Source organism: Syngnathus typhle, linkage group LG6, assembly GCF_033458585.1.
Source record: "Syngnathus typhle isolate RoL2023-S1 ecotype Sweden linkage group LG6, RoL_Styp_1.0, whole genome shotgun sequence".
NCBI lineage: Eukaryota > Metazoa > Chordata > Actinopteri > Syngnathiformes > Syngnathidae > Syngnathus > Syngnathus typhle.
Genome location: NC_083743.1, coordinates 10,482,395 through 10,502,562, shown reverse-complemented (window position 1 = coordinate 10,502,562; position 20,168 = coordinate 10,482,395). Strand labels below are relative to the sequence as shown.

At 41.0% G+C, this 20,168-nt stretch overlaps 2 protein-coding genes across 4 annotated transcripts; one reads left to right on the top strand and one right to left on the bottom strand.

The window, feature by feature from the left end:
- Positions 1–127: 127 nt before the first annotated feature.
- Positions 128–1,807, bottom strand: txndc17 (thioredoxin domain containing 17). Its single transcript, XM_061280856.1, has 4 exons — positions 1,537–1,807; positions 1,332–1,413; positions 683–758; positions 128–609 (listed from the first exon to the last, which is right to left on the bottom strand). Exons 1-4 carry the CDS (start codon positions 1,679–1,681, stop codon positions 541–543), a joined length of 372 nt encoding a protein of 123 aa, XP_061136840.1. The 5' UTR covers positions 1,682–1,807; the 3' UTR covers positions 128–540.
- A 483-nt stretch (positions 1,808–2,290) lies between these two features.
- Positions 2,291–20,024, top strand: kiaa0753 (KIAA0753 ortholog). 3 transcript variants are annotated; one of them, XM_061280848.1, is made up of 20 exons: positions 2,291–2,885; positions 3,169–3,471; positions 4,111–4,254; positions 4,332–4,511; positions 5,026–5,370; positions 5,450–5,512; positions 5,902–6,123; positions 6,208–6,370; positions 7,067–7,212; positions 7,274–7,407; positions 8,182–8,334; positions 9,367–9,456; positions 9,572–9,659; positions 10,983–11,054; positions 11,154–11,258; positions 11,336–11,411; positions 12,268–12,388; positions 15,789–16,010; positions 18,220–18,379; positions 19,737–20,024. In XM_061280848.1, the coding sequence occupies exons 1-19, from the start codon at positions 2,778–2,780 to the stop codon at positions 18,377–18,379; spliced, it is 2,895 nt and encodes a 964-aa protein (XP_061136832.1). In that variant the 5' UTR covers positions 2,291–2,777; the 3' UTR covers positions 19,737–20,024. The 3 variants fall into 3 exon arrangements, with proteins under 3 accessions (XP_061136832.1, XP_061136831.1, XP_061136833.1); XM_061280847.1 differs by lacking the exon at positions 19,737–20,024 and having other exon boundaries at positions 18,220–18,521; XM_061280849.1 differs by lacking the exon at positions 19,737–20,024 and having other exon boundaries at positions 2,293–2,885; positions 7,067–7,197; positions 18,220–18,521.
- Positions 20,025–20,168: the final 144 nt, after the last annotated feature.

The window sequence follows — 20,168 nt, the reverse complement described above, 5'->3', positions numbered from 1 at the left end:
ATTGGCATCAGTATCGTCATGTAGTATCGCAGACCACTTGAATGCAGAGCTGCGGCTGCGCGGTTCTTCTACACTCATAAGACATCCTGTCACGTGATGCTTCATATTAAAACCACATCACACGCAATGCAGGTCGTGAATATTAAAGGTTTTAATAACATACTTTGTTTTTGTGTCATCTTTGTCGTCCTTTTAGCCCCCCATTTTACAAAATTATACACGGTATACAATATTGTTCAACGTGTGATGTACTTGTAAAACATGATGATAGTTCGCCATCTAGTGTTTACAGAAGCAACCTACACGTGTTAGGTTTATATATGTCCAGTTATACGTTCTGAAATTGTGATTTTAATTTAAACAAAAGGACGCATTTCTGCATCAGGCATGACTATTAAATGTTACGACACATCAACAAAGACAATTTTAAAAAAAGCACAACATTGTCACTAAGTTGAGTATCATTAAGAAGGGCCATTGTTGTCTTTCTTGATTCATTTGAATTCATTTGAGACCATCTGAAGGCACATGTTGTCTCTCTTAGTCTTCAGTAAACATCATCTTCACTAGATCTTCTTTGAAGCATTCCTCCTCCACCAGCTTCTGAGGCTGAAACATCACACATATGAAAGATGTGACTACAGTGTGTGAGTGTGTTTATCCGAGTGTGTGTGAGTCTTACAGTGCCGTATCGCAGCAGTGTCGGCACCCCAGTCAGCTTCAGCGTAGTCTTGAATTCGTTGCTTGGGTCCTTCCAACTGCATGAAAGATAAGCAGCATAAAATTCACACACCAATAAGACAAGCATTTCAAAATAACATGATATTTTTTCAACCTAAAAGTATTCTTATTGGTATCACCAACACTGGTGCCAGTATTTACTTGGTATTCATCAATACCAAAAGCTCAGGTATTGCACAACTCTATTATTGTCATTTCGTTTGTACTTGATCAGAACGTGTTTGTAATGATAAAAAAAAAAAAAACACAGGATGACTTGTGACTATTTCATAATCCCATCTGCAAACAATCATCTTCACCATTAGAGAAAAACAATGTCGCTCCCAATGAGAACACAAAGTCCACAATTACAGAATAAAAGAGGAACATATTGCATTACAAAAAAATATCTACAAGAGAGAAACACATAATCAAAATACTTTTAAATGCGCACATGTATTTATTCTAATATATTCCACAACAGGATTACCCATAATTTGAGGCTGAAACTTAAGTTTTGGTAAATAAAAGTATCAGTAGTTGCACATTTGAACAACCGAGTGACTCATTCTTTAATTATATTTTAGGATAATTAGGAAACATATACTAACTAGTTCCTTTCACCAACTTGACAGTAGATGAAGACTGAGCCCTGGGGGAGGACACTCATTGCTTCCTTTAAGATTGGCTCAGCTGCAGGCAAAAAAGGGAGAACCGTTATGGAAATGGAAGCACAGAGCATTCAAATGGTGATTTGACCTTTGCACGAATCAAATCATTTGTTTTCCCCCAGGTTGCATTATAATAAAAGGTTACCTCTGACACAGTCTGGGCACCAGCTCTTGCCATGTTCGTCTTTGTCACCACAAAAGTAAGCAAAAATAGCTTTGCCCGGTCTGTCTGCCACAGCTTTGCAGAATTCGCTATAGCCGCAAACGTTCACTTGTTCGTACTGCGCCATGGGTTGGATCGGCAAAGATAGTAAGTAGCGTGAAGACGAGTCAATAAAGTGAAAATGAAGGAAGAAGTGGCGCCAGTGACTTGTGTGAGAGTGTCATATGATGTCGCATTCGCCAAGTCAGGAAAAAGACAACCTCAAACGTCACATGAGAACTTCCGGAGTACGTGTTCCTCATCGTTTTGTTGTTGTGTGGATCATGGAATGATGGTTTCCAAATTGAATTTTGATTTATTTTTATTTAAAATGGGGGCATTGGAGAATCAGTTCAGTGGCTAAATAAACGTGCTGTGTACTATTTTGTAAAGGCAATTCTCGTAACTTTTGACCACTGTGACTTGCTGTACTACAGCTGAACGCTTATTTTACTTAAAAGAGCTGTATCATGCTATTTTAAGTAACATTTTCACGGTTACACCAAGGTATATATGATAAACTAATTTCTTATGAAATGGGTATTCTAATTTGGCTATTTTTCCACTCAAAAGTAACACGCCTTTTTTAAAAGCCCCCCCTCTGACTTGAGGTGCGTCCAATGACCGATCACAAAGTAGGACCAATGAGTATTACATAGATAAAGCTTATTTGATGCACTAAACTCGTACTTGAGCACACTGTAAAGTGTAGCCTACTTGAAACCCTTTATAATTAGTCGATGCAACGCATGTCAACTCAAGTTGCAAGGACTGCTTATATTCATTTTTTATGTCGTGCAAGATTTTATCTTTATACGACTACTGCTACTAATTTTGAAACACGACCCAGGGCTTCTGCAAACAAAATCATTTTCGTATCATTTTACCTCTTTCGCTTTCCGTACTTCTTGCTTCCTGTCAGCAACGATTTGTTATTGTCATGGCGGCCACCGTTTAAATTCACCGAGTAGTTTGTAAAAGTTTAAATATTGACTTTAAAATACTGTATACCGTTGCGTAAGTACACAGTTAATCATCATACAGGTTTCGTAAACATTTCGTTTGGATTAATTTAATGGACAGAAACTTTCACACAAATGCGATGTTAGCTATTGTGGCGTTAATTTGACACAATATGGCGGTCCTTCTTGCTATGAGGGATTGTTTAAAATACTAGCGCCGCGATGATTTCCATTGCTCAACAAACTAATGGTAGGGAATGGGTTGTTTTAGCTTCCAAACAAAACACCAGCAACAGAGGCTATTTTACAAATCAGACGTCCCAAGCCAAGGTAAACAATGAATTCATATCGTGTGTTGTCTAGCAGGTTCAGTCTTGCATTCAGTCAATGCATTTCATCACAAACCACAACAGTCATCTCAATTTACTCCAACATTCACTTACTCACTCTCACTATATGAGAGCCTTGACGCATACATTTTCAGAAATGCGCAGATAACTGAAGATACCCTTGTTGTTTATTTTTTTACTTGATGGGTAGGCATGCACACTGTTACTTGTAGTTTACATATGATCACATATAAAAATGTTATGCTGTGTCCCCTTGAACGCAGCTATTGTTCAATGAAGCCGTGCCTGCCAACTCCAGGAACCGTGCCACAGCCGTGGGTCCTCCGGCTGCCATTGTCATTGAGAAGCTACTCCACCTGCCTCCGGAAGAGCAGCTGAAGGACACTGACGGCAGCGTGAAAAGCTCACTCAGCTTCAGCAATCTGTCTGAAAAGAAGCTGCAAGCTGCGGTAGACCTAGCCAAGAGGGATCTAAGACGGAGCCGTTTCCAGGCCATGTGCAGGTTGTCTGCAGAGCCTTTGGGAGATTCGTTTGTGTCAGACATTTGCAGTACGACCCTGCCTCAGGTAAAAATTGTGGATAAAAGAGTGCATAGTGAGTTCCCTCCTAGTCATGGTTTGCCTTTCACAAATTCACTTAATTCCACTTTTTACCAAGGAATTTATCCTCAGATAGTTTGAAAAAAATGTGTTATTGTTTCTGTGCTATTTCTGTAATGCCCTAAAATGGTGCCAAACATCTGGCAAAACAGGAAAGTAGTAATTGTGTCACAGAAGTATGGTGAAGTAGTTCATCTTGATTGAAAGACAAGCTTTTTATGCTGGGGAGGTGCTAGTATGTTTAGCCTGCGTTGTTGATGGAATTTATGGAACATCTTCACTGCATTTCTCCTGTTTTCTTTTTTCTAAATCAAAAGCACCGTTTATTTTAAAGGGGAATGTGTAAAATGAGGTTGAAATGATATTAAACTATATGCGGCTCATATTTTGTGGTATATAAATTGTCTACTTAAGCAATTGAACCTTGACTTATGTGTGAGTTAGGAGCAATCACTTGATAGATTTTTAATTTGTACGTCTTGTATTGTGAGCAAAATTGGGGGGGGTAGCAAGACTTGCCTTGATTTAGTAATTACTTCCTTCCCATCAAAGATGACAACCAAACTGCGTCTGAATAACAAATTGACGAGACCTGTATTCAAACAGACACCTTCCAAAAAGCGTCCTGTGCCATCCAAGCAAAAAGGCCGACTGGCCACCTCAGCAAGGCCTGTGGCAGGTACGGATCAGTACGATCTGTTCAGAAAGGAGGTGCGCAATCTTCAGAATGAACTCAAAAATCTAAAAAAGGTACCCGATACCAGCATTTATATTTGGTTTATCCGTTCGATCTTCTACTATGTCCTATATGACTTATTTCTTGGCAGGGCCTGACTCCAGACTTAAACCTACTTGGAGCCAGACAACCGCAGTACATGGCCAAGAAGGCCACCACGACATCCGTACTGCATATTCATCGCCCGCCTTTGGATGCCCTGGACCAGCAAGATCTCCGGAGACAGGAAATATTCAAGCTCCAAAATAACTCTGACAGTGCATTTGTGCAGGTACTACATTGTTATTTTATTGACTCTATGGCATAATTGTTGTGTGAAGTACTTGTTGTTTCAGTAATGCAATAAGTCATCTCAGCAACTACAAAAATTTGGATCGATTAAGTAATCGATTAATTGATGATGAATCGATTATCACAATGATTGATAATTGATGAATCATTTAGATATCATTTTCAATTTAAAATTGTCTATACACTTGGAATTTCAGAATATCATCCAATTTCTATAATCATCCATGAAACTAGACCAATTATTTCTGTGTTGAATCAAAATAAAGCATTTGCTTTTAATTTTAGAAAACAATGATAAATTTTGCCATAATGCACAAAATGATTTTGAATAAAGGAATGAATATTGAAAAATAAATTCCGTAACCGATTTATCGATTAATTGACGAAATAGTCTACAGATTAATCGATTATTAAAATAATCGTTGGTTGCAGCCCTACTCCATAGATCTTATAACTGAGTCACATCAATGACTGAGTGATTTCTTTGCTCACAGGATGGAACAACCAATTGCAGCAAGGCTTCCTCTCCCAAGAAAAACACAGATAACCCTTCCAAAAAACGTCTGGTTGCTTCCAAGTCGTCATGGATGCAAGTTCCTGTCTCAAAGGCACCAGGGCCCATGGGTCAGCAGGATCTCTTAGATCGAGAGATGCAAAAGCTTGACGCTGAGCTGGAAAACTACATGCGGCAAGTGGAGAAACTGTCTGACAGAGACATGGCCTGCAATAATGAGCAAGAGGAGGAAGAGTTGGAACCCGACGAGCAGGAGAAAGCGGAGGTGCGCTGGCAGAAGCAGTCTGCCAGTTTGGCGCGGACCATCTACGCGCTACAACAGCAGGTACTTCAGTTTGGCTATCCATGTATTCAAAAAGCTCATTCTCGGCGTCTTTAATAACATTTGTATTTTTTTTCTTCAGATGAAATCAATACAACAATACATCGAGAATCTGCACAACCAGGGCGTGTGGGATGATAAAAAGGTTAGTGTCAAGAGTACTATCAGCATCAACCTGTGAACGGTGACCTGTTCAGGGTGTCCTACTGCACAAGGTCAGCTGGCATAGGCTCCAACACACCCACAACCCTTATGAGGAGTAGTGGTTCAGAAAATGGATATAAGGAAACATTTGACATTGTATACTTCAATTATTTTTAGTAAGCAATTTTTTCCATTCAGGCGGTGCAACCCCCACATTCCTAAGAATCTAAATAAATAAATATATTGCAACAGCTTCTTTGTTGAGGGTTGCAGGTTTACTGGTGGTGTACATGTTCCCTTATTTGCTTTGTCTATCATTTTTGGACAAAGGTATTGATAAAAGTATTATTCCCAAGAGTTACAAATTGATTTTCTGTTTTTAAATCATAGTCCACAGCCATCCAACGTCTTGCAGGAGCTCATCGCAGCACCCTGAAAGCCTTGCAGGTGGTCACCCGCCAACTTGCCAATCAGTTTCACAACAAACTCCCGTCTTATTGTGGAGAATTGAGCCGGCTCCTTTGCCAGCTCTCTCTTTGCTCGGCCAAGATACAAGTTGACCCGGGCTCGCCCATGCCGGAGACGGCTGTCGATATCCTGCGCAAGCTCGAGGTGATGGAAACATGATCAAAGAGATGACGGTTTCTCATCACACCCAAGTGCACAAGCGCAACTGATGATTATGTCTCCCATTAGATTTTGGACCACATAATCAGCCAACACGAGACACGGCAGGCCATGCAAGACCAAGCTTGTCCTTCACAGAAGAAGTCCACTTATCCCAGGATGTTGCCTGCCTCCAGAAGCAGTGTGCCTCGCGGGCTCCCTAAAGCCACCAAGCCACCGCGAAGTAGCCATGGTGAGAACACAGTGAACGTGTACACATGCAGCTGTATGTCAAGATTAAACTAATATAAAGGCAATTCAAGAAATAAAATGAAATAATTAAATTATAAAATAATCAATGACTATTAACTATTAATTATCATTTGAGGACTAGGTAATGATTATGTCAATATCAACCTTCCTATTATTTATTAGGTATTAATTATTTAATTGATTTAATTCTTTAAAAAATATTTAAAAACATTATATTTGTTTAATAGTGTTTTATTTCTTCAATAGCATAATGAGGCTTTTCCCTGATTTCATTGCAATTTCTTTTTATCTAATGCATTTAATTTTTCTTTGTAATTTAATGTATTTCTTAATTATTTCATTCACACTTACATAAGAAAGGAGAAACATTTGTAAAATGTAATCACATTTTAAAGTTTGCAGATAATTACATTTTTTAAAAACAATGTCTTGTGGCATTTATGTTTGTGACTGTGCCATGATATTTTTCTAATATCTGCTTTGGCTCAATAAAGTTTGGCAAACGCTGATTTAAATGCTTTGGGAGCCGAAGTTTCACATGATTTGCTGACGTGATATGTGGTTTTACTTTTGAGGTACAACTGTGCTTTCAATGGCCCTCCTGCTGTCAGTTAATTTACCTCCCTAAATTAGTGTGGGCACCCTGCTAACTGTCAACCATTTGTCATGTTGCCAGCTTCGAGAATGGCGGCACAGAAGCTGCGCAGGCCAGACCGGCCATTCCGGCCAGTCAACCTGCAGAGGGCACCACAGCAGCTCAAGAGAAACTCCCCTGGGGAAAAAAAGCAGCAGGCTACAAAAGTGAAGGTATTTGTGGGAATTGTAAGTGCCACAATCATCCCATGCTGACACGCAGCATATGAAATAGTTTATATGCTGTTAGGTCAATCTTGGGAAGGAGGCCACTCATTTCAAGGAACCCACAGTGGCCTCTCGCCTCCGAGTCAATCAGCCCCCTTCCAGGGAGACGTCAGTGCCATGGATACCGGCGTCGTCACATTCTCTCTCGCCGTCGCGGTGAGCCTCCTGTTGCCTATTCCTTTCATATGTTGTGATTATGGAGGCCGCAGTTGAATTTATACTTAACTCTCCACTCTCATGGGAATTCTGGTGGTATAGACTCCATTAGGTACACTTTGACATACTGAATGGTTGCAAACAGGGGCTATGTCAATGAAAAAAAAAAAAAACGTATTACTGTATGCATATTATTGTATTTTTGTAATTATGTAGGAGAGTATTCATGTTGAAAAATGTCAAGTCAAACTGATAAATTAAGCTGTATTTTTCCAATATTGTCTCAAGAACCCATTCCTGAAAACACAGGAAGTCTTCAGAGTGCTTTTGTTGCTCACTAGCAGGAGTCCTTTAGAAAAGAACTGCTTTCAGAGAATTCATCTTCTGCCGACCAAAATTGAACCCCACATATTTATGGACGATGCAAAATTTGAAGGATTTTTGACTTTTTGTCGTGGCTTGTAGGAGCATGGCAGCAAATTTTGACAACATGCCTAAAAACATCAAGTTTATTTTCCTTTTCTTTTTTCAATCCTGCCCTGAAACATGTTTCACTGAGCAACATGAAATCTGGTAGATTAGCCCCTCAAAAACTATCAACAATCCATAATTGAAAAGACACATGAAGTCAACCATTTTGGTTTGTTTTGTCCATTTTACGGTGAATTTAGCCATTCCCACTGAAGGGGATGTCGCAGCCTTCTTTTGACAGGATGCCATTTTGCCTCTGTTGCTTCAAGATGCCATTAATCAAAATCTTTGTCGCTTCGACAGCTCTGGTCACAAGACGACACAAGAGCCAAGATGCCTCTCTTCTCCCGCCAAGCTGACGTCATCCTCAAGCCCCCAGAAAGTGCCCGTGAGGTTCAGTGAAGAGGGCCAGCCGAGCTCGGACAACAAACGACAAGCCCAGAATGAAGCACTAAGGTAACATTCATTCTTTATTTATCAACCCTTTATTTGTATTACATATTTAAACAGTTTTGAATTAGGGTTAGTTTTACAGCTGTCCTAGTTGGCACAAAAAAATAACAAATCTGGAAGAGAGGGCAGTTTAATGAGTCCCTTGTTTGTATTTATTTCCAACTGTCAATTTTTACTTATTCGCAGCCGCTGGCATTACTCACCAATCAGTTACTCGTCTACTTTCCCTCCACAATAAATTAATCAAACCGCAATTCTAAATCGAGGTCATTCGTCTTTGTAGGAGATTAATTCACAGCTTGGTTTTCTGTTCCACATATGTTTATTTAATCAAAACAGCTTTACCACGATTGGGCCACCCAAAGAATCAGGAGCCTGTGAAAATGTTTCAAATTGCATTTTATTAAGAAACAATTATAAAGAGAAGCTAACAAACGTATGTAAACAAAAAAATAAATTTCAGTACATTTATTAAGAAGCAAATAAAGAGAAGCTAACAAATCTATGTAAACATAAAACTAAAATACAGTACAACTATTCACTCCTGAAAGACAGAAGTGGAACATGTTATATGCAATATGCAAGTTATTGCTTTTGTCCATTTCCTGTGCTGTGATTATCATGCCACTTTCTGTGGTTATGTCTCCAAAAAATTGGAGAAGAAAAGTAATAAGTAGAACTAAAATAAAGTAAAACTACCCACTAAACCTACTGCGCTCTTTGAAAATGGAGGGGGGGCAGTAAAAAACAAATTTCTACACTAGTCATTATGTTACAGACGATTTGCATTTGACTCAGTCAAATTAATATGTGTGTAACTAATGCAGTAATTAATAGCATTGGTCACTGATGGCATACTGGTACATTCGTACGACTTGGCTGCAGATAATAATGGTTCACTTCCCACTCAGTGACTGTGTGAATGGTTATCTGTCTCGATATGACTGGCTAGCGACCAGACCAGTCTGAAATTGGGATTTGACAGTATTATTGTAAAAAAAACAAAAAAAACCCACAACATTTTGTTCACTGTAGAGGCGCCTGGTTGGACAAGATAACCACGCAACGACTAAAGGACCTTAACGAGCTGACACGAGAGGAGGCCGAGCGCATTCAACGTTTGAGGTGTGGTTAAAGGCAGCAGGCAGTCCCCCCCCCCCCCTAATCGCTACCTTGTAGCAAGAGAGAACACGTTCAATACCAGATAACAATGAAAGTAATAAACTTTTTTGTTGCACAGGGATGAGGTTGTCTCACCGACCCAATGGGCTGAGAGGGCTGAGCAGCAGATGCGAGAGCGAATTAAGCCGCTTCTGGATGAGGCCAAGGTTGGGTGATATCTCACTTAAACTCTTAAATTGGAAACCAACTTTAAATGCATTGCTGCCACCTTCTGATTGTGTGGGGATTTCTAAACATTACACAACCTCCTAACCTGACTCAAAAATAGAAATAGAAAATTGAAACTTAACTCACAACTTCTCTGTAAAAATGTATTCTGTATTCAAAACTACTGTATGACCACTTAGCGAAATAATTTGTTGTTAGTGCATGTAGTTCTTGTGTCTTCCATGTGTTCAGCACGATACCCCAAGGATTAGAGCTTTTTTGCTTTTTTTTTTTGCTCATGTGAAATTGGGTCGTTTTACAGGCACCTCTGTCTCATGCTATGAGCCAGCTCTGATCACACCCCAACATACTGCTGGGCCAATGGAAAGTTCAGCTTTCATTGAATTGACCACCAATGGGCTGGATCAGACGATGCGAGCAAGCAGCACAATGAAAGTTGATGATGGTCTCAAGGTCACGCTGTGCAGTTGGTTGTCTAATTTAAAACTTGATGAGTGGACAGGCACTCAACCGAGACAACTGTTTTGTAAAAATACGATTTCCCCTTTTACTCAAATAAAATTCAAAGCATACATATCTACATTCATGGCCTCGGCAGAAAATCAATCTTGATTTGCCAGCTGCATTTGTTGACTTTTGCATGAATAAATTAGGAGGAATTGCAAAGTGAGAGTGTCACTAATGTTCTCCTACAACAACAACACAATAGTAAACACAACAGGTTTGAATTGGGGGTAAGAGCATCAGCATTTCTCAACCAATTCAAATGCAATTAAGAGACAACAATGTGAATTCGGTTCACTGCAGATGTGGTATTGCATTATTTCTTCCCAAATTCTACATTATAGTTACTCAATATTTCCCAACAGAGGTCAAACAAATGTGCCTGTGGTGCATCTTTTGCTACTGTTTGGTCTCCCAAATGTGACTATACTGTATAGTAAACTATGATTCAGATGCAAAAACATGCACGCCATATGTAACTGAACCAAAAAGCTGCTCGAATATACTTGGGCTTTTCCCACTTGAACATCAAAGGCAAGATCCGGTGGATAAATAACAGTGCCATGTCTGGGCAGAGGATTTTCAAGAGCAGCCAAGACCCCAGGGCTATCGGCGTGATGTCATCGCCCATTTCTGCTTACAGCTCCTCAGGGGGCATATTTGGTCGTTTCTGCGGTTTGCTACGTATGACATGTTGTGATTCATTATTTAACTGTACGGCGCCTCTCTGTGGCTGCTTTGGGCTTTTGTAACGGTGTTTCAAGTGCCGTTTATCTTCATCTGTGTGTTTACCTCAGCATCTCGGAGAGTCCAGGAGCAGGAGCAACTCGTCGCTGAGGAATAAGCTGTCAGAGCAGGCTGCAACAAATGTAAACCACAAAGGCTATTCTTAGCCGGGCAATTAAGCAAGGCTCGGATACACTCAAATTCAATTCCCTTAATGTCCCTTAATGGTCAACGTTCCTCAGGTGGCTGAGAAGGGCGAGGAGGCAGATCTCTTGGATGAGGCAGCACTGCGGTTTGTGCAAGCTCCCACCCTGGAGGTAATGCTGCAGCGCATGGAGGAAATACAGGTAAAGGTCGCCGTGGAAACGCCCAATCGCTTGTAGCGGAGAGGCTCAGCGCGTTTACCGAATGTGTTTCCGAGCAGAGGGACCAGGAGCAAGTGAGGAGACGAGTCGCTTCGATCGCCTACTCAGATACACTACAGTGGGAACAACCAGCAGGTACTCTTCACATGCAGGCATACTAAACACTCCATTAACTGCGTTCAGGCAATTAGGACAAGCTCAGCCTGGACATCATTTGGGCCTACTTGACACCTAAACTCTACTTGAATAGTTTGAGTGTTCTTATACCTGCTCAAGATTGGCACACTTCCCCTCCTCTGGCATGCATGGAGATGAGCCAGAAAAAATCCTCAGAGATCAGATCCTCATCAGTCCCGCACAAGTATATGCCCAACATATGTAATCTGATTCCTCTTTTCTTCAGTTATTACTGATAATCACCACTTGAATAATAGCAATAAATAGAACGTCTGAAAATCTTCAGGAATATTCCTGGAAAAACTGAATGATTACCCCACCCCCCCAAAAAGACAACCTCTAGTAAAAATAAGTCTGTGTCTATGTCAATTCACAAGTGCAAATATGTAAGGGGCATTGTAGTTTTATATTGTAAAATCAACTTTCACCACTAGATGGCAGGCCTGCTTGTTTGCACTTTTACTGGCTCGTCGATATTAGTTTTGAGGCAGTTGATTTTTGCGAAGAAAGAAAAATGCGCAAAATGACTTTGCTTGCTGTGTAGCAGTTTTCAGCGGTTAGTTTTATGCAAGAGAGCCATTTGCACTGGAAAAAAAACATTGAAGAAATTTTGTTGTTTGCTTCAGACCTTTGTGATGGATCTTTTTTACACGCATTGAGAAATGTATTATAAGAAAAAGATTATATTAAGACCACATATGCCCGGATTTTGTTTTCTTCACTTCCCCTTTTGGTGGAGAATGTGTTACAGTGGTCACCCAATCCAATTATTTCCTCACAGTCACTATCTCCATCCTCTCTATGCACTTGCTAGGCTCTCAGTTCCAGGTTGCCAGCTCGCGGCCGAGCTCTCCACAGCCCATTAGACTGACCAAACCAGTGCTGAGGCAGCCGCCACTCGCTGATATTGTTCTGGAAGAACCTGTGGAGACAGGGTAGGTTTTTTTGCTGTCATTCCTGTCTTTTCATTCTTTTCTATTATACAACCCTTTTAGAAACCAACCAGATTTACCTGTATGATGAGTACAGAAAGTACAAATGGTTACATTTAAGTACAAAAATAAACTTTCCAGGGTACATTACTGTAAGGTAGGTTGTACCTCGGGGGGCAGATGTGGACCCCTGAGTGTGCAAATAGCCACAGGATGCCACTGGCTAGTTTCCATAATTAGGCCCCCTGACTGAATGAAATGTTTTTTTTCGACAGCACTCTATTTTGTTCCTAGTGAAATGTCACTATAAGTGCTTTCTCATGAGGAGGCCTAGTTTCTTTCTTTGATTGGTGGGAAAAAAGGTTACTTTGCAGTGACCTCACCTGTACGCTAAGGAAAAAGCCATAACTTCCTCAGGCTTTGCTTGCAGCCGCTCAACTGCTGGAAGTAATAAAGACGGTGTATTGCACTTATAGCAAATGTTTAAGAAGCCCTGCGAAAGAGGAAGAAGACAATATTGATCAAAACCAAAGAAATTCAAGAAAAACAAAACATTAGGAAATGTCTGTTCATGGATAATCACGGAGTTCTTTTTTTCATAAATTTGTCAAACTAGGATAAAAGGATGTGATGTTTTGTTCCGATTTCAAATGTTAAAAACATACCAAAAGAACAAGAAAGTACTTTATTTTGCAGTGCATAAACCATATAAAGCAAAACACAAAAGATACATATTTGGCTCTTTAGATTACAGGGGATTTCTGACACATATCTGGATAATATTCATGATATTTAATGATCACTGCCACCATTCTAAGTACTCCTAAGTGCTACTACTACATCAGCATCGTCGTTGACATCAATCCATTCAGAGCTTTTAGCAGAAGGACTGACTTGTTTTGACTAGAGAACAGCAGCAGAGTCTCAAGTCATGCAATGTGCATGACGCAACATGGTTCTTACAGAGTGAAGTGCGTGCCAGGCTCACTCGAAGGCAAATAAGTCGAACACAGGGAGTCAGTGGGGGTGAGATGGCTGGAGGAAGTGTGAAGTAGATGATGCCTTTGGAGATTGCAAGTTGCTGCTTCTTAAGATTAGCATATGCACTGAAGTGATCAAATATGAGCTTGACGTTCATCATAGAACGCTGAAAAAAAAATGTCATCATCCTTCGGGACACGTCACACGAACCTCAAGAGGGACTAATCGGACTTGAGTTTACCGGCCTGAAGGAATGAGCTGCCGTTATGTGTGCAGTTAACTATGCTAAAATAACACTTTGAAGAGCTAATGACAGCGTATAGCTAATGTATGCTTCTGTTGTCAGCAATTGAGAACAGTTAGAGCAGCAATAACAGAAATATAACTGTTGTCCATTCCCACCAGGCACTTTTCGTCAAATCGGTATTCATGAATTGAAAAGACTCAAAACAGCTGACCAACACAACTAACCAACCTTTTTTTTCCCCCTCAACAACTTACCAATGAAAATTCATACCAACTAACCAAAATAGTGAAACATAGTTTGTACTAACTCCCAAAAAAACCCAACCAAGTTTGAACATCCAACCAACAAAACACTCAAACCAACCCAATCAGATTAACCAACCGATGTTTTATACCAACAAACCAACAAACCAGCTCCGTGTTAAGCGTAACAGCGGGTGCCGTATTAGTCAGATTCTTGCATTCTGTCTGTCCTGTCTGTACCGTCTGTCCTCTTTCTTCCAAGGAATAAACTAGAATGATGACTCCATGAGAACGCTGATACAATAGTGAGAGTTTTCATGTTTCAAGATAAGATTTATGTCTCCCTCGTGAGTCCAGACACAGACGCCCGGGCAGGCCGCCACCCTGGCTGACCCTTGGCGTCTTCCATCAAAATCGATAGATGGAGGACCCACTCAGTAATATTCCAAAGCTTTCATGCATTCTTTGTCTTTTTTTTAATCCTTTTGCCTCTATTGTTTGAGGGGCTGCTGTTCCAAAAAAGGTGCTCACCACTTCTACACAATCATTTTAGCACATCATTGATTGCCCAGCATTTAAGTGTTTGTCAGTGTCAAAGACTGCGAGCTAGTGCCAAGCTGAAACAATGACACTTTTTTTTGTAACTCCGTATTGATTTTTTTTTTCACTCTTCAAAGATCAGCAGACTTTCAGTGAGCCATCCTATTTTGAAGTTGTCTTCACGGCCTTCTTGACAAATCCTTGAGTCAATCGAGACTCCTCTGGTGGAAATACAAATTCTCTAAAATAAACTATCAAGTATAATATGCTTGAAAACTTGCGGATTTTTTTTTTCTTATTCCCGACCAGCACAAAAGGACGTCCTTCTAGTATATCGTTTGGAAGAAAGGAAGAAATTACAGAATTCAGTTCACGGTGTATCCTCACGTGGCCACAAAGACGTTAATGTCAGCACAATTATTGACTAAAGTAAACAATCTTGAACTAAAACGTTATATTAGTCAGACTTGGTAGACTGTATTCTGTGTGTCTGCTCTGTACAACCTCTCCTTTTTCTTGCAAGGAATAAACGAGGGGGGTGGGGGTTGAAGTGATGAATCAAGATCTAGAATGTTTTGGGCCACAAGTCAGTTTTTAGTAGCACGAGTGGCTCTCGAGAAAGGCGTTTGTGTGGGAAGTGCCGCAACACTAAATATAGCTCAGAGAGCACAAGAAGCAGGCCGATCCGTCCAAGTAGGGAGGATTAGAAAGCGCTCAGCTGTGCACAGCTGAGCCCTCTGCAAACCGTCGCTTTACACGTGTTGTTGTGTCCTTGGGCAAGGCATTTCACATACCTAGCCTCCAGTGCCACTCACACTGGGTACGAGTGTTTGGTCGTGGTTGGAGGGGCAGTTGGCTCACACTGACTGCCATTTTTCTGTCAGCCTACCTCAGGGCAGCTGTAGCTACACATGTAGCTTACCGCCACTAGAGTGTGAACGGCGTTTGAGTGCTTTGAGTACAATTGTGAAGCGTCTTTAAGTGTACAGAAAAGCTCTCTGGACACTCAAGTTTGATGTATTATTATTATACTGTACTTTATTTTAGTATAAACCCTTAAAAATGCAGGGTTAAAAATTTGACCGACCTGCTAAGTTGGGTCAATTTGAGTGGGTTGTTTTGTACTACAACCCAGGAATTTGGGTTCAATTGACCCAATTTAGCAGGTTAGTCCAATTTTCAACCCAAATTGGGTTGTTCCTAACCCAGCTCTTTTAAGGGTATTACAAACTTTACATTCACATTTTTTTACCTCAGCTACAAATAACTTGATGCATCGCTCCGTTTCAACATCAAACGTGGCCCTTGATCAGGAATGTTTGCCGACCTCTAGTGTGAACATTCAAAGTGATGTTGTGACACACGAGCATCTGCCTGTTTTCTCTTACGACAGAGTCCTTTCTGACAGCAGCCTGGTGGACAGCGCATCCCAGAAAGATGGCCTTCCGGTATTCCCTGGTCCGAAGGAGAGTGGCCCGGCCAGGACTGTCATCAGCGTGCCAGGCAGCATGCTGAAAAGCATCCGACACTACCGGGAAGACTACGATTCGCACATGAGCCATGCGGCTCACGAGGGCAGGAGCGGTGATGTCCACTTCTGGTCCATTGCGGACAGGTAACAAGATTCCTTAATGCTTTTGATACCTTTGTAGCAAGCTTCGTCTGAAAATGCCATCACTGTTGCTTAGAGCTCAGTTAATGACCAATCACTAAACACCTCCAAAATTCCCTTGCGACAAGAAAACTATAGGTGAATGTCTGGCCACAGTTTGGCAAACATTTGTGACCTTGAATGAACTGTGACAAACCCAGATGAGATTGCAACAATTGTTTCTTTCAAAACCATTTGCAGTTGCACAGCTCAGTAGAATAGGAGCTTTAGCAAAAATCCTGTGCGTGGTTTGCCTACTTAGAAATGTATAAACTGCACTGCCGGGTGGGTTTGTCAATGACATGGCATTCTCATTCCCAGAGAGGATGAAAAGGATTTTTATAGTTCCCCCTCCCTTCCTCCCGCCCCACCAAGTCTCCCATTTACATGCTCAACAAAATCGTTGAGTTGCTGCAGTGCAGAAGATAATTCTCTCCCCTACTCCCATCTTTTCTGATATTCAAATGTCCTCAGAGATTCCTCCTCTTGTTTACTGCGTCGGGGCACAAACAGACCAATGAGTCCCTTATTACAAGTCCCTCGCTAATGTTTGGAGAGACACATCTGCGCTGCGTGTCACGCTTAATATGCAGAAGCACTTCAACAATGTCAGCACGTCACATCTGCCTGCCGACACAACACAAAACACTCGTTTACTTGCTTATTTCTTTGACTCGATGAATATTCCAAACACCCACCTAGGCGTGGGGCTCGGGCAAACAAGTGTGTTGCGTAAACAAACTGGGAGCTCATTTTAGATGTGCTATTTTATACACATGGAGCTTTCAGACAAAGCTGTTTATTGTCAGGTTGTGTTAAATAACTGTTACAAAACAAAACCTTTTTTTTTAAACTTTTGCACCCATTCTTGCTGAGGTGCAAAACTCAATGGAAAAATATATGAAATCTTTTGCAGAGGTAATGTTAAATTAACAACTGAGATAATGTGATTGCCCAAGTGTGCACATCTTCTTATAACTGGGGATGTGACTGTGTTCAGAAATAATCAGTCATTTAAATTCATGATAAATGGTAGTCAGCTAACACTTGCCAACATTTAAAGTGGTGCTGATTAACACCCAAAATATTCTGATGTGGTAGAAGAAATTTCCTGACATTTTCTAGGGATATCTTACAACACTGCAGAGAGATTCCACAGTATCAGAGGAATCTCATAGCTCAAAGGTTGTCAGTCAGGAGAAAGGGACAAAAGAAATTCCAAGGTATTGCCATTCTACAAGTGTCATTATCAAGAAATGGATGTCCCTCCAAAACTAGCGAAAAGGCAGACGCTGGTTGAGACGGTTGCCCAAAGGCAGCAATATTGAATATTGAAGGAGCCGCAGTAATTTCTGGCAAGTACTGGTTGTTTCATACAGATGACAGCAATCTCCTGTCTTTGTCATATTTATAGTTTAGCTAGGAGGTGGTTTGGCAAGGCAAAAGCCTCGCATTTTCCAAGCCCGTTTTGCAAAAACAGACTTTAAATCTACCAGACGAATGTGGAAAAATGTGTCAATTTCAATTCCAAAAGATTTGGCACAAACTCATCACCAAAAGAACAGCATAGCTACAGTGAAGCATGGTCATGGAAGGATAATGCCTTGGGGCGAGTTTTCTTCAGCTGGGAAAGGTGGAGGGAATTATAAACAGTTCCAGATACCAGCTAGTGTTACCACAAAACCTTCAGGAAAGCCGAACACTCAGAAAAAGTCTAGTGAAAAAGCTAAGATTTATTTTGGGTTAATCCAAAGCTCTTTAAATCGTGACAGATGTGTGCAGACACACAAGTTCAAATGTTTCCTAACCCAGTTAGTATGAGGGTGTGCACACTTGTGCAACCACATTATCTCTATTTTCATTTTCCCTCTCATCAAATTGTTAATTGGTCAACAGCGAAAAAAGATTTGCGATCTATCTTTGTGTCATGTTATTGATTTTACAAATGCTCGGCATTTCAACCTCCATAATATGTAAACACTTGAGAATGAAAACACCCAAAATGTTATTGATTGGCAATGATTTGGGAAATATACTTGAATTAATCATATATACGGATGCGGATAGTCATAAAGAGAATGCACTTCTCGGTATCTTATCACTTATTTATGACAAGCATTTAAACTCCATGACTGTGTGCGCATTTTTTGTTGTTTCCTTTGTCACGCTGCAGTCTAGCAGACGAACTGTTGGGGGACGCGGTAGGGGGCGTGGCGGCCGAGTTCCAGGACGTTATGGAGGAGTGTGCCGAAGCCGTCTTCACAGCTGAGTTCCTGCAATTGATCCACTCACCTCGCCTCACCGCCTCTTCTTCCTCTTCGGTCAACCAATAGGTCTTTGCAGCTCATGCAATTGTCCTTTTAATTTATTTTGTACAGAGGGACTCCAATTAATTGGGAGTGTAGGTGTGTCTGTGTGTGAGTGTGTCTTTTTAATATAAAATAAAGCTCCAACAGGGAATATTGCTGCACTGCATTTGATGTGAGAGCGCTTTCTCTTCCTGCACCATGGGTTACGTCAGATTGTATTCCACGGAGAATAATAGTTTAGATAAGCTTGGAGAGAACATTACTACATTATGGCTAAGGGATTAAAAAGAGTATAGGATCTATCACACGGATTACGCACACTTTCTATTTCCGCCTGGGAATAAAGGAAATGTGTGATTACGTCGTGACGTCCCATGTTAATTGACATTTCTTTGTCTACCTATGCAACTTAAAGAGGAAGTCAACCCGAAAAATTCTTTGGGAAAATCTGTTATATGAAGACCAACTAGTTGTAACACGGTGTTCAGATTGTTTCGTTTTGAATGAAACATGCAAAATCCGCCTGTTTTTGTTCCCCTCGGGGCGGCCATTTGGCCACGTGCAGTCGACTTTAAATGACATCACAGTTACCAGAACTCTGGTCACAACCAATCACAGCTCACCAGCTAGGCTGTGATTGGTTGTGTCCTGGCAACTGTGATGTAATTTTCAGTGAATTGTGCTGCTTCACCCATATTTTACAAACACAATATTAATCAGAATCCCAATTAAAAAACTGAGAAAGCTCGGACAGACAAAACAGGAAATCAAAGAAATTGCAAAAAAAAGTGGCATGACAATGATAATATTTAGACAATCAATTGACTGAATTGAATTGCTACACGTCCGCCTCACAGTACAGAGGGTGCGGGTCCGATTCCACCTCCGGTGTGGAGTTTGCATGTTCTCCCCGTGTCCGCGTGGGTTTTCTCCGGGTCCTCTGCTTTCCTCCCACATCCCCAAAAAACATGCTTGGTAGGCTGATTGAGCGCTCCAAATTGCCCCTAGGTGTGAGTGTGTGTGCGGATGGTTGTTCGTCTCTGTGTGCCCTGCGATTGGCTGGTAACCGGTTCAGGGTGTCCGAGACTGCCCGATGACAGCTGGGATAGGCTCCAGCAAGCCCGCGACCCCCGTGGGGATACAGCGGTACAGAAGATGGATGGATGGATGGATGGATGGATGGATGGATGGATGGATGGATGGATGGATGGATGGATGGATGAATTGCTATATTGTCAAGCCTTTTTTGCATCCATGCGCCATCTGCTGGATCTTGTGGGGCAGTATCTCATCTGTCTTTTGTGGAAGAATGATTTGAGAGGTGAGATGAATAGCAAATCCTCAGTTCATTCTTGGAGTGACTGTGTAAGTGTCATTGCAGGTTTGTTAGTGCACTTCATGCGGATCAGAAGGTCCCTAAGAATCTTCACAGGGAGTGCTTCTACTGTTCGGCTGAGTGGACCATCTGGTGAGTCATTGGGCATAAAGTCAGTCAAGTTTAATAATTATAAAAATAATAAAGAAATCTCACGTCACACAATTTGTGGTTGGCATGTATAAATCTCAACAGTTATTCAAAAATGTTTTTTTTATATATTGTCATAATCGTGGCTCAGTCTTGTGTGTTGTAAAGTCGAGCGAGGATGTCTGTAAACCCTTTTAAAAAGTTCTTTGTGTGCCTTTAATGTTTGAATAAATGATTTACTAATGAATACTTCGTGTCTCCACATTAAAGGAAAGCGGCGCAATCTATTAGAACGCCGAGTATGTGGAGACAATACATCTTAGAGAGATTTAATTTACTTAACCCCCT